Source organism: Hippocampus bargibanti, linkage group LG12, assembly GCF_051943395.1.
Source record: "Hippocampus bargibanti isolate YZ-2025 linkage group LG12, ASM5194339v1, whole genome shotgun sequence".
NCBI lineage: Eukaryota > Metazoa > Chordata > Actinopteri > Syngnathiformes > Syngnathidae > Hippocampus > Hippocampus bargibanti.
This window is the reverse complement of record NC_142745.1, coordinates 20,170,309-20,184,548: the sequence shown is the minus strand read 5'-3', so window position 1 is coordinate 20,184,548 and position 14,240 is coordinate 20,170,309. Positions and strand designations below refer to the sequence as shown.

General features: G+C 43.3%; 1 protein-coding gene across 7 annotated transcripts in view; it reads right to left on the bottom strand.

The window, feature by feature from the left end:
- slc25a26 (solute carrier family 25 member 26) overlaps positions 1–14,225 on the bottom strand; it is a 40,784-nt gene extending 26,559 nt beyond the window's left edge. For 3 of the 7 annotated variants that reach the window (XM_089009951.1, XM_089009956.1, XM_089009954.1), the window contains exons 1-5: positions 14,079–14,225; positions 10,935–11,091; positions 10,749–10,867; positions 7,407–7,511; positions 7,077–7,124 (exon numbers count right to left, since the gene is read on the bottom strand). In XM_089009951.1, coding sequence (XP_088866077.1) covers positions 7,077–7,124; positions 7,407–7,511; positions 10,749–10,867; positions 10,935–11,091; positions 14,079–14,111 — 462 coding nt within the window. In that variant the 5' untranslated portion in view covers positions 14,112–14,225. Of the gene's footprint in view, positions 1–4,838; positions 6,459–7,076; positions 7,125–7,406; positions 7,512–10,748; positions 10,868–10,934; positions 11,092–14,078 lie in introns of those variants that run through there. The other 4 variants (XR_016116604.1, XM_089009952.1, XM_089009955.1 and 1 more) reach the window with 3 other exon arrangements.
- Between the last annotated feature and the right edge of the window lie 15 nt (positions 14,226–14,240).

The window sequence follows — 14,240 nt, the reverse complement described above, 5'->3', positions numbered from 1 at the left end:
CAATCATGTGGCTTTAACCGAAAATAGTTCGTATGCCAAGGTAAAATGTTCATAAATTTAATGTTCGTAAAACGAAAGGTTCGTAAGCCAAGGGATACATAAACGGAGGTACCACTGTAATTCACTCATCGTGCCGAACGCGTCAATCAAATAATTTTATATTTTTATTTTCCTAGTTGGTTGGTTTGTTTTGAAGGCGAAATTTACAAAAACTATTGGTCATCCAGCAATCTTCACAAAACATGGTGGCGGAACAGAGTAGAAGGCTGATAGATTTCTTGATTGATGGATTCATTTTCACTTTCTTCAATTGATAACAATCGGCAAATTTTGATCCACGGTTAGAATTATTTCGTAAAGCGGCATCGCCATTTCTCCATTCATCTTCCGTTTCGGTTGTTCATTTTCGTTTCTTGTTTCCTCTTTTGCTCTCCACGCATCAACAAACTTCTCTCGACGGTTGGCAAAGGGAGAGGGAGGTGTGGGGGGCGGCTTTCCAAAGGGGGCAGAGAGAAAATTGATTACCTCCACGACAAGCATCAAAGCCAAACGGCGCATGGGCAGGAAGGGGCCTCTGCCGTTTCTGCGCCGAGATCCCACCACTGCGATTCATCTGCTCGTGTTAGTATGCGCGCAGGTCATGCACCGGCCTACTAATGTTTTCATTTATTTGGAGTCCCTGTGAGAAATCACAGTGTCTTGTTGCCCCCCACCACCCCTTCAGCTGCCCAGATCGAAATTGTGTAAATAACATCAGTTTAGTGAAGTAGAAAATAAGTACAGGCCCAAGCAAAGGAGCTCCCTGGATGATGCCACCACCTTCCAATGCCCGCCGACTGAGAAAGACAGAACAAGTGTTACCTTTACGTACTTTATGTGTCAGAAGCCTTCCTTATTTATAAAGCTGGAGGGAAAATCCATTTGAAAGAGATTTTATGGATCAAACTACAATCCTGGTTGGTTCAAATGATTTGTCATGACAGCTTACGAACTGAATTGGTTCCCAGAAAGTGTGTATAATGTGAAAAGTGTGTTCCAAATATTAATTTCCTATAGGAAACCAGTAAAATGAGAATGATCCATTCGCAGGTCCCAATAAAACATAATTTTCAACTAAATAAATGATAGGGAATAAGAAGTTATCATATTTTAAAGTGTCATGCTGTTATATGCCTAGTCAACATGTGTGACTCGAATACACAATTGAAGCACAGACAACCTGAGGTCAATCAGGTCAACAGACAGAGCAAGTTAAACTGTCATCTTCATCTAGGAGATCTGGCCTTGGACATAATTTAGGACTTGGGATACTCCTTTATCACCAAAGTAATTTACGACTTAAAACTACTTCACAGGAAGAGCTCATTAGCTAGGTTACAAATTCATCAGTTCATGGAAAAGACAATGTTTTATTACTTAGAGCTGTTCGCACTCAGAACGTTCCAGGGGCGTGGTATTCTAATCAAGAAAACTATGTTTTACTAATGTATCACTTAAATTTGTATATACTCTGAATAAATAGCTCGGCGGAGGGCTGTAAAATTCAGGCATCTGTTATGAATGCCGGCTGTAAAAACAATCTTTCTGGGTCCGAGCCTTCATCCACAGTGTCCGATCGAATATCTCTGACAATAAGCCTTAAAACTACACAGAATATACCATATTTTATGTGTAATAAATGTGTCATGGTATTGTAATTAAAGAAATAAACTGTACGGTATAATAAAGTTGTTTATTTTACCATTGTGATGGTTGCTGAAGGCTTGATGGAATGGATAGCTTTTTGCATAGTGTCTCAAGGAGCACTGGGTTGTACATCTTAGAAGTTGTGATTTTGTAACAGCAACAGATGCAGTAAGACACACTAGAAACTTCATTAATAACTGGTTCCTTTGCTTGTATGTTCTCTTCAAATTGTACAGATGGCTTGTGCGGGTTATTTGTAGAGCCTGATTGATGGGATATTTTAATATCGCAGTCTAGTCAGTCTAGTCTAGTCAGTAATGTAGCCACAAGGGGGCACAAGCCAGTGTCTTGTTGTGCCGGTCCCAAGCCCGGATAAATACAGAGGGTTGTATCAGGAAGGGCATCCGACGTAAAAAAAAATTGCCAAAACAAATATGCAAATCAAACCTCTGAATCCCATACCGGATCGGCCGCCATTGGTACTGTTGACCTTCAGGGTGCCAGTGGAAAATTGACTACTGTTGGTCGAAGAAGGAGAGGAGGGAGGTGTGCCCGGAGGAAAAGAGAGAAATGGAACGCCAAGAGTATAGAACTAAGAGTAGGAACTCTGAATGTAGGGACAATGACAGGTAAAGGTAGAGAGCTGGTTGACATGATGCAGAGAAGGAAGGTAGAAATACTGTGTGTCCAGGAGACCAGGTGAAAAGGGAGCAAGGCGAGAAGCTTAGGGTCAGGGTTTAAGTTGTTCTATCGTGGTGAAGACAAAAAGAGAAATGGAGTTGGGATTATCTTAAAAGAGGAGTTTGTTAGGAATGTCTTAGAAGTAAAAAGAGTATCAGATAGAATGATGAGTCTGAAGCTAGAAATTGAAGGCGTGATGTAAAATGTTGTTTGTGGGTATGCCCCACAAGTAGGATGTGAGCTGGCGGAGAAGGAGAAATTTTGGTTGGACTTTGATGAAGTCATACAGAACATCCCGAGAAGTGAGAGGGTTGTAATTCAATGAACATGTTGGGGCAGGAAAACAAAGATCATGAGGAGGTGATGGGCAGGTTTGGACTCCAGATGAGGAACGCTGAAGGACAGATGGTGGTTGACTTTGCTGAGAATGGAAATGGCTATTGTGAATACTTTCTTTCAGAAGAGAGAGGAACATAGGGTGACCTACAAGAGTGGAGGCAGAAGTACACAGGTAGACTACAAAGTAGTGGTTGGTGAGAGTGTAGCCAGACAGAATAGGTTGGTGGTGTGTAGGATGACGCTGGCATTGAGGAAGATGAAGAATCCAAAGGCTGAAGTGAGGACAAAATGGTGGAAGTTGAAAAAGGAAGAGTGTTGCATGACATTAAGGAAGGAGGTAAGACAAGCACTGGGTGGGAGAGAGGTCCTTCCAGATGACTGGCAAACTACAGCGAACATAATCAGAGACACAGGTCGGAAAGTACTTGGTGTATCGAGTGGAAGAAAGGTAGATAAGGAGACTCGGTGGTGGAATGGGGAGGTGCAGGAGTGTATACAGAAAAAGAGGTTTGCAAAGAAGAGGTGGGACACTGAGAGGACGGACGAGAGTTGACAGCAGTACCAGGAGATGCAGTGCACAGTTAAAGTAAAGGTGGCAAAGGCCAAACAAGAGGCCTATGATGACTTGTATGCTCGGCTGGACAGCAAGGAAGGCGAGACTGATCTTTACAGGCTTGCGAGACAGAGAGACAAAGATGGTAACGACCTGCAGAAGGTTCGGGTGATTAAGGATAGAGATGGCAATGTATTAACAGGTGCCAGTAGTGTGATGGCAAGACGGAAAGGGTACTTTGAAGAATTGATGAATGAGGAAAATGAGAAGTAACAAAGAGTAGAAGACGTGACTGTTGTGGACCAAGATGTAGCAAACATTAGCAAGGATGAAGTGAGGAGGGCGCTGAAGAGGATGAAGGGGGGAAAGGCACTCGGGCCTGATGATTTACCAATGGAGGTATGGAAATGTCTTGGAGAGGTGGCGGTGGTGTTCCTGACTGGGTTATTCAACAAGATTTTAGATGGTGAGCAGATGCCTGAAGAATGGAGACGAAGTGTACTCGTGCCCATTTTTAAGAAAAAAGGAGATGTGCAGAGTTGTACTAACTCCAGAGGAATAAAGTTGATGAGCCATACAATGAAACTCTGGGAAAGAGTAGTTGAAGCTAGACTAAGAGCAGAAGCGAACATTTGTGAGCAGCAGTACATCTTCATGCCAAAAAAAAAAAGAGTACGACAGATGCAGTGTTTGCTTTAAGAATGCTAATAGAGAAGTACAGAGAAGGTCAGAAGTAATTGCATTGTGACTTTGTAGATCTGGAGAAAGCGTACGACAGGGTGCCCAGAGAAGAGCTGTGGTATTGCATGAGGAAGTCTGGAGTGACGGAAAAGTATGTTAGAGCGGTACAAGACATGTATCATGACTGTAAGACAGTCGTGAGGTGTGCTGTCGGTATGACTGAGGAATTCAAGGTGGAGGTGGGACTCCACCAAGGGTCAGCTCTAAGCCCCTTCTTGTTTGCTATGGTGATGGACAGGCTGACAGACGATATTAGACAAGAATCTCCTTGGACCATGATGTTTGCAGATGACATTGTGATCTGTAGCGAGAACAGGGAACAGGTGGCGGTGAAACAAGAGGTGTGGAGATATGCCCTGGAAAGGAGAGGAATGAAGATCAGTCGCAGCAAGACGGAATATATGTGTGTGAAAGAGAGGGATCCAAGTGCAAGCGTGATGCTACAGGGAGAAGAGATAAAGAAGGTGGAGGATTTTAAGTACTTGGGGTCAACTGTCCAGAGCAATGGAGAGTGTGGAAAAGAGGTGAAGAAGTGTGGCCAGGCAGGCTGGAGCGGCTGGAGAAAAATGTCAGGTGTGATGTGTGATAGAAGGGTTTCAGCTAGGATGAAAGGAAAAGTGTATAAAACAGTGGTCAGACCAGCCATGATGTTTGGACTGGAGTCAGGGCCACTGAAGAAAAGACAGGAAGCAGAGCTGGAGGTAACAGAGCTGAAGATGTTGAGGTTTTCTTTGGGAGTGACCAGGTTGGATAGGATCAGGAATGAGTACATTAGAGGGACAACTCATATTAGAGGCTTTGGAGAGAAAGTCAGAGAGGCCAGACTGAGAAGGTTTGGACATGTACAGAGGAGAGAGAACGACTATATCGGGAGAAGGATGCTGAATCTTGAACTGCCAGGCAGGAGACCGAGAGGAAGACCGAAGAGAAGGTTTATGTGGTGAAAGAGGACATGAAAGTAGCTGGTGTGAGAGAAGAGGATGCACAAAACCGGGATAGATGGAGGATATTGATTCGCTGTGGCGACCCCTGAACGGAAAAGCCGAAAGGAAAAGAAGTCTACACTCTGCCTTTGAACTATCAATGAAGTTGAAACAAGTCCAAATTTCACTGTTTTCTATACATTTTGTCATTATTTCACTTTTTTTTCACTTGTTTTTTTTTTCATTTCAGGCTCTGTCGTCTCCCTTTCGTGTGTGTGTTTCAGTTTCTGTAAACCCTTCCATCGCTCATTGCTGCTTGTGTGCTGCTGCGTGTGTCCCCTTCTTCCTCTACCACGAAGAGAACCGGCTCGTTCGCGAACGACACATCACTGTGTGGCTTCCGTTTGTTTCCCGAAAAATAGTTTGCATGCCAAGATTATATTCTCACGAATGTAATGTTTGTAAGGCGAAACGTTTGTTAGCTAAAGCGTTCGTAAGCTGTATTTGTTGTTATTCTTCCTTCCAATCCAATGATGATTTATGCTTATTAAAACTGAAATTAGTATGCTCGTTCCAAAAGCGCTCCCCCACAAGCACAGCTTTTTTGTTCACCTTGTAACTGCGGCTGTTCTGTTGTGAGATCATTTTCGGTTGATGCTATTTTTGTTGTTTTTAAAACTTATTTTCATACCGACGCATTTATTTAGGAGACTTTTTAAAAAGGGAACAGGGATCGTAGAACTACAACGCTTGACCTATGCTAAACCAAATGTGACAAAAATTGGATGTGATTTCCCACCAAAGTAAAAAGCGAGGAAGAAATCAGGAAAGATGATAGCGCTGACGGTGCAAAACATTTTTCCTCAACGCAAAGCTGAGGTGTCAAACTCAGTTTTTGTTCCGGGCAGCTTTAGAGTTACAACTTCTCTTGGAGGGTCGATGAAAAACCTTAACGTTATTTATTAGCCATGACAAGTTGACATTTTGTTACAGATTTCAGCAAGGATCATGAAAATTGTCACACATGATTTGCTCACGTGGGCCACATAAAGTGACGTGGCGGACGGGATGTGGCCTCTGGGCCTTCAAGGACAACCAACACAACTCCGGACAAGTTGCGTCCATAATTTGTAAAATCACTTCAAATGACTTCTACTGAGCGCATTTGACAAAGATTTCACCGCATATATATGTTACGTTTTAAGACTTGCGCTGAATATTCAGGAAGTCTTGTTTTCGAGTTGATGACGATCCCCTAAGTGACGCCCCTGACAGAGAAAGTGACACACAATGCATTTTGAGTACTTTTTTTCATCTGAAAACACCGTGTTGATCGTGAAATTAGAAGGAAAACTACATACATAACGCGATGGTGAATCGTTGTGTGTCGTAGCCAATTGCGGTAACACGCATAAAGAAGGTGTAAGTTTACACAAATTCCTAGCAGACAAATCAGCCCATTTCCTTTCATAACTTTGCTGCTGTGTTACTTCCGGGTAGAGTGAACGCTGGTGTGAATGGCTGCTGCTGCTCACCTGCACAAAAAAAAAAAAAAAAAAAAAAAAAAAATCCAGTGACTGTAAAGTGTCCTTGAAAGTTTTGAAAGGCACTTAGAAATTAAATGTATTATTATTATTATTAATATTATCATTTCCAATGGAGCTTGTGCACCGTCTTGTGCATTTTCTGGGCGCTACATTGGAGTCCAGATGGCTCGAATTGATACGGAAGGACTTCTTTAATCGATTGCAAACATTAACGCTTTCCTCTTCAGAACTATTTGAATCATATTCATCACTGGATGAGTAACAAGAAAGAATCTTCTCAATCTGAACAATCTGAACCCATTGTTTTGATTCTGGAGCAAGGCAGTTTGTGAAGGAGTATCCCGGCGTGACGTCACGAACAAGGGGGCAGGACTTTCTGAATCTCCCCAGTTCCGAGCTCATTTTGTGGCAGTTTTGGGACACTTTAAGTCATTTTTATTGGTGTTTTGCATTTGATTAAAAATATCAGCCCGCGTTTTTGGGTATTTTAGATGCTATAAAACATTTTTCTGATGACAGTTAGGAAACAAAAAAAGGTGTCGGTTGTCCTTTAACTTTGACACATGTGATGTAAACATTTAGAATGATAAAGCGAAGTCATCCTACCTCTCTGAGAACGGTACTGCCAAATCCTCTATATAAGCCCGGGACTCCCTGTTCAATCAAACAGAAAAGAAATGGTTGGGAAACGACGTTTTGAATCACTCTGGAATAAAATTCCACGTACAGGTACAGGTACGTACAGGTTGGGTTGAGTTCAAGCGCAAGACAATGGCTCCATTTCCGGAACAACATTTTACAATTGACAAATATGCCCTTATGGATAGTTCAGCATTTTCTTGGACATCTTGGCCAGCTTTCGAATTATCGGATAGATGGAACAGATGTGCGGGCTGAGCAAAACCTGCACAAATCAAAGTGCCTCAGTGGTTGTACCTCTTGTCTAAGGGCCACCACGAGTACTTGGTACGTGCCGGATGAAGGAGTTGCTTGCGTCCTTTGCTTCACCACCTCAGTGGGCACCCGGATCAGACATGCCACCTACAAGATAGAAGAAGAGATTCGAGGAGAGGAAAGGCAAGACTTGAACAGCTGTTGCGTCACAACGGTCTCAAATGGGAATGTCGTTCTTGAATTGGTTGGGAAATGCGCACAATTGGGCTGGTGACTCTTTTCACTGTGGACCAAGGACACCATCGCATGAGGGAGCCACGCCGTGGCATTCATCTCATTTGGTCTCCTCCTCACTTTGGTCCAGTAGTCATTTGTTATATATATATATTATATATTGTCTAACTTGTCGCCAAAATATCAAAGTAAGAAGGCTTAAAGGACAACAGACACTATTTTTTTGGTTCCTAACTGACATCAGAAAAACGTTTAATAGCATCTAAAATACCCAAAACATGCAGGCTGATAGTTTTTGTCAAATGCAAAACACCAACAAAGATGACTTAAAGTGTCCCAAAACTGCCACAAAATGCACTCGGAAATGGTGAGATTCAGAAAGTCCCGCCCCCTTGTTCGTGGCGTCACGCCAGGATACTCCTTCACAAACTGCCTTGCTCCAGAATCAAAACAATGGCTTCAGAGGGTTCAGATTCGGAGAAGATGATTTCTTGTTACTCATTCAGTTATGAATATGATTCTAATAGTTCTGAAGAGGAAGGCATAAATGTTTGAAATCTATTAAATAAGTCCTTCCGTATCAATTCGAGCCGCCTGGACATTAATGTAGCAGCCAGAAAATGCACAAGATGGCGCACAACCTCCGTTGGAAATGGGCTGATTTGTCCGCTGGGAATTTGTGTAAACTTACAACTTCTTTATGCTTGTTATCGCAATTGGCTGTGACACAGAACGATTCACCATCGCATTATTCTTGTAGTTTTCCTTCTAATTTCGTGATCAACAGTGTTTTCAGACGAAAAAAGTACCCAAAATGCATTGTGTGTCGCTTTCTTGGTCAGAGGCCAAGAAAACAAGACTTCATGAATATTCAGCGCAAGTCCTAAAAGGTAAAAAAAATATAGCTATATGCCGTGGAATCTTTGTAAAATGCTGTCAATAGTAGTCATTTGAAGTGATTTTACACATTATGGACACAACTTGTACGGAGTTGTCGGTTGTCCTTTAAGAGAAATTAAGGGTCCCAGCAAGTCGTGACTGACGAATTTGGATAAGGGGCAAAGGATGACATCAAATAGACGAGACACTTTTTAAAATCTTGCCACTTACTAAAAACAACCTTAAATCACAGGCAACAAATGCAAATGAAGGAAATGACACTGATGAGCCACAGAAAAAAAGGTGAGGCTGACAATTTTCAAATTACAGACAAGTAATACGTCTGTGTAAGCTCTCAGTCGAACAGGAGTGGTCCATCGATGAGAAGGTTTCTTCAGCTGTCATCTGTACTTCTTTGAAGGTATCGGACGTTTCGCTTCTTATCTAAGAGGCTTCGTCAGCGAACTAAAATTTGCTGGTAGTTTTGGCCATATATATATATATATATCCCTACTGTCCAGACGTGGCTGTGCCAGACTCTGCTATGATAGGTCCCTGCTCTCAGGTTGGGGGGAGCAGAGGACTATTCCCTGAGGCTAGACTGATTACTTCTATTGTCCTGCCTGATTATGGGGTCTACGACTGGCCTGATTGCCCCATTTGCGCTGGTATCACCTCATCAGCATAACTAAGCCTATGTGGTCTAAGAAGTCTGTTGTACAAGTGATCCAAACTAAGCCTCACCCCACCAAGGAGATTTAGTGAAGGGTTTGGCTGTTTTATGAAAATAGCTTCTTTTACTCGCCTTTCAAAGCATCTATTTTCTTTCGCTAAGATTTTAACCTCACTGTCGTCAAATGTGTGTTTGCTAGCTTTTAGGGGGATATGTACCACCGATTGAGGCCCACTAGTATTATCCCTGTGATGTTGATAAAGTCTTTTTTGAGAATTTGTTTCGTCTCCCCAATTATTTGCTCTTATTGCTTTTTTTTTATTGCAGTTTGCTCTTTACAATTTTCATTTTTACAATGTATAGAATGAACTACATGACTTTGTTTTTCATTTGGCATCATATCTTTTGGTTGCACTAATGTTTGCCTTAAAGTGTTTATCGGTTTGGAATAAGTAGGAATTTTGTGTTGCCAAAGGACCCCTGCAATGTAAGGTACTGCTACTCCTCTCCTTTTAGTAGCTTCAGAATTTTTGGTTTCATTGCCCATTCTTTTCTTTTGACATTTGCTAAAAGACCACTGTGGGTAACCACAGTTTGTGAGTGCTCTCCTGGCATGTTTTGACTCCTTTTCTCTACCTTCGACGCTTGTTGGTATTAGTTTATCCCTATGCTAAACAAGTAAGTAATGGTGCACGGCGGCATGTATGGCGGATAATTGTCCAATTTAACTTTTAGTGAGCTGAAAATGATGATTCATGACGCACAAGTAACAGATCAATTTTCATCTACAGTACCCAAGGCAGAGAAGTACACTGACGTGGCAGAACATTCCATCATTTTAGACCAGGGGTGTCAGTCATTTTTTTGCTACAGCGCGGAATAACGAGTATAATGAATAACGAGTTTTCAAAATGGAAGTCCAAAATAATGACTGTTATTGTGGTTTACATAAGACAATTTGACATTTTAGTTGGGACTTTAGCAAGCATCATGGAATATCAAAAATGTGATTTCCTTTAGCGGGCCGAATAATATGATTTGGCGGGCCAGATTTGGCCCCCGGGCCTTGACTTTGACACCTGTATTTTAGACTCTTGTTTGATGATATTTTCACAACGTAAAATGTTATCCTTTTCACTTCCAGACTGCTGAGGGAGGACACAAATTATATTTCCAATGGGTGCCCAAACAAGGTGAAGTGACAGCCAGTCTGGCACAACCCACTTTTCCTTCTAGGGCTGAAACGAGGACCATCACACAATAAAATAAGGCAAATGTATATAGTTGTGTGAAGTTCATCCTGTCTACTTGTTATCTAATTTACAACAGATTCTTTTCTGACATAGAGTGGCTTTTTTAGGTGTTCAATTACCTTACATGTTTCGGCGTATACTTCCGCCTTCGTCAGAGTGTCACGGATGTTGTTGTGACGCGCCTTTTTCAGCTGAAGTAAATACCAGGATGGCCCAAAAGGAGCCTGGGCCACTCACCCGGCTGGACCGGAACGCTTTGACCCGGACGCTTTGAGCCACACAATTTCACACCCGCAGAGAAAATCACGACAACAGGGAGACAATAGGCAGCAGAGTCACACTGACCATTTCACCCAAGGAGGCCGACAGCATGTGTGAGACTGAAGCCATTGACGGTTCTTTGAGCACTCTGCCGGAACTCAGGAGAGACTTGGCCCAGTCGTAGGTGACAAAGAAGGCAGCCGCTGAAAACCAGCAAAGCTGTCAGCAGAACATTTATGGTACACTTTGCAAACACCATTGCTGTCTTACCACTCGGAAAGGAGCCGAGTGCGGCAGAAGGGACACCCGCATAGATGCCTCGGAAACCCCCGGCCCTGTAGAAGCCTTGCTGGCTCTGTAGTCTGGTCTTCATGGTGTCCAGTGGGAAAAGGGTCAGATCCACGCACATCCCCGCGCACCCTCCAGCCTGCGTGGCAGAAGCACTTTATCAGCAGACATAGCCGCGTTTGACAAGTGAAGTGTAACTTTATTGTCAAATGTGCTCTAAATGCAACATACAGCATAGATTAAATTTCTTCCGTCGCAATCAGACAACAAATGACAAGAGGAACCACTGTGGGTGCCCGTGCCGCCACCAAAAGAACACTGACTAGAAAATGACAACATAATACATACAACACAACACTCAGCTCTGTGGGATTTTAACCATTTTCCCTCCATTTTCACGTTTTGCCGCATTGTCCATCACGGTATTTGTGGCAGGGCGTACAAGGGCCACAAAGAGTTGATATTACAGTGATATTACAGAATGCTGTTCATCGACTTCAGCTCAGCATTCAACACAATCATCCCCCAACAGCTCACCGACAAACTGAGCAAACTGGGGATCAGCACCTCCCTGTGCAACTGGCTGCTGGACATCCTGACTTGGAGACCACAGGCAGTCAGAGTTGGAAACAACACTTCCAGCACCATCACGCTGAACACAGGGGCCCCGCAGGGGTGTGCTGAGCCCCCTCCTCTTCACTCTGCTCACGCATGACTGCTTACCAACATCACCCAGCTCCACCCTCTTCATAAAGTTTGCGGATGACACAACTGTGGTGGGCCTCATCAACAACGATGAGGAGACAGCCTACAGGGACGAGGTCAGCCGCCTGGCCACGTGGTGCAAGGACAACAATCTCCGTCTGAATGTGGAGAAGACGAAGGAGATGGTTGTGGACTTCAGGAGAGTGCGCCCCCAGCATGCTACACTAACCATTGACGGTGCTGCAGTGGAGAGAGTGACTAGTACCAAGTTCCTGGGAGTGCACATATTCGAAGACCTGTCCTGCAGCAGCAACACGGCATCACTGGCCAAGAGATCCTACCAGCGCCTGTACTTCCTCCGCAAGCTCAAAAGAGTTGGAGCCCCGACCCCCATCACGACCCCCTTCTACCGCGGTACCATCGAGAGCATCCTGACCAGCTGTATCACCGTGTGGTATGGCGCCTGCACCGTGTCCTGCCGTAAGACTCTGCAGTGCATCGTGAGGACAGCTGAGAAGATCATCGTGTCTCTCTCCCCCACCCTTCAGGACATTTACAACACCCGCCTCACCTGCAGAGCCGTCAGGATCGCTGGCGATCCCACCCACACCTCCCACAGCCTCTTCAGCCTGCTGCCATCGGGTAGGAGACTGCGGAGTCTCCGAGCCAAGACCAGCAGGCTCAAGGACAGTTTCTGTCACCAGGCAGTCCGGAGACTCAACTCCCTACCAGCCCTGCCCATCCTGCCCCTTCCCACTGCCACACTCACCGAACTCTGAGGACACGCTACATGCTGTACTATCATGCTGAACTCTATTTTTTTGTTCTTTCTCATTTTTTCTGCAAGACCTTACTTCAACCCTTTCTTGTTGTTTGTTTTTGCATTACTACATTATGTCACTTTATATACGTCACTTCCTCACTTTACATATGTCACTACCTCACTTTACATACATCACTACCTCACTTTACATTCAGAAATTACATGTATTGTCCGTTGTCAATTGTATGTCTTTTTCGCCACGTTATAAGTGCCTTGCATGCTGGGTCTGAGAAGACGTTAATTTCATCTGTGCTGTATGTCATGCATATTAGCATATTTGACAATAAAGCTGACTTTGACTTTTGACTTTGATACCTCGGTTTACGAACCCCTTGGCTTACGAACTTTTCAGTTTCTTAAATTTATGAAGATTTTACCTTGGCATACGAACTTTACCTTGGCATACAAACTTTTTTTCATACACAGAGCTGCCTCAATGAGTGTTGTGTCGTTCGCGAACGAGCCCGTTCTTCTAACAACAAAATTGCAGCTGACTGTTTTTATCCTCTATTCCCCGCCCCAAGTCTTTGGTTAAGGCCATTTGATTGGTCAAGAACGCAGCAGTGAGGGGAGGTGGTTTAAACATTAAAGAGGCAGGCAGACGACTGTGAGAGAGTTTCAACTTTGATATCAAAGGCAGAGTGTAGACTACAAGGTTAAAATATCCCATCGATCAGGCTCCAAAAACAACCAGCACAAGCCAACTGTACACTTGATGGAAAAAGCTATCAACCCAGCTAAACAGAACACAATTGATGAGGAACTCGATAAAATTATCACAGAGAAAGCACCTACAAGGGATCATTCCTCAAGATGGTGAAAGAAGAAGGTTATGTTCCTCATCAAGTGTTTAATGCTGATGAAACTGGCCACTCTATTCCATCAAGCCATCAACGACCATCACAAAGGTAAATAAAATGACTTTATTATAAAGTACAGTTTATTTCTCTAATTATAATACCATAGCACATTTATTATACATAAAATAAGGTATATTTTGTGTAGTTGTAAGGCTTAGAAAATTAGAAAGTAGAAAATTAGGTTTTATGGGGACCTGGGAATGATTATTCTCATTTTAATGGTTTTCTATGGGAAATTAATTTTTGGGATACACACTTTTCGCCTTACACACTCTGTCTGGGAACCAATTAAGTTCGTAAGCCAAGGTATCACTGTATTGGCATTATTCGCTTTAAAAGGGGCTCACGTGTGCACAGCAAGAAAAACTTTTTTTCCCCAAGATACGCTTTACCTTGCTCTTGCACTTGCAATGCGGTGCCTCGGGGAAAGGAGTGTCTTTTGCGTTCGCATGAAACAGGATTGTAATTTCAACATGTCTGAATCTGTTTTTAATGCCGGTTCGCAATTGGTCGTTCTTGATCCGGCGTAAATATGATTATATCCCAAAACAATCTTAACTGATACAATTATAGGCGCTAAAATTATTGTTATATGCAACGAGCTCCAAAGAACCGCGTTGTTTCGGTAGTTGAAACTTCTACTAGTTCTGCAATAAAATTCGGTTCAATAGTGTGATAGTATGGCCGGTCAAGTCATGACAAAGTGAATGGTGTCAGAAAGAAAAGTCGAACGCATACCACAAGGGATGCGATGAACTCCTGTCTCTCCATGATGCGCTTTCAATGATTGCTACCGTTCGCCTCATAAACCGGCAATAAGAGGACCGCCTCAAGTTTGACACTGCAGTCAAAACACACCCGCCAAGGGGGCCGCCATGTTGACACAACGCCTTCCGCGTA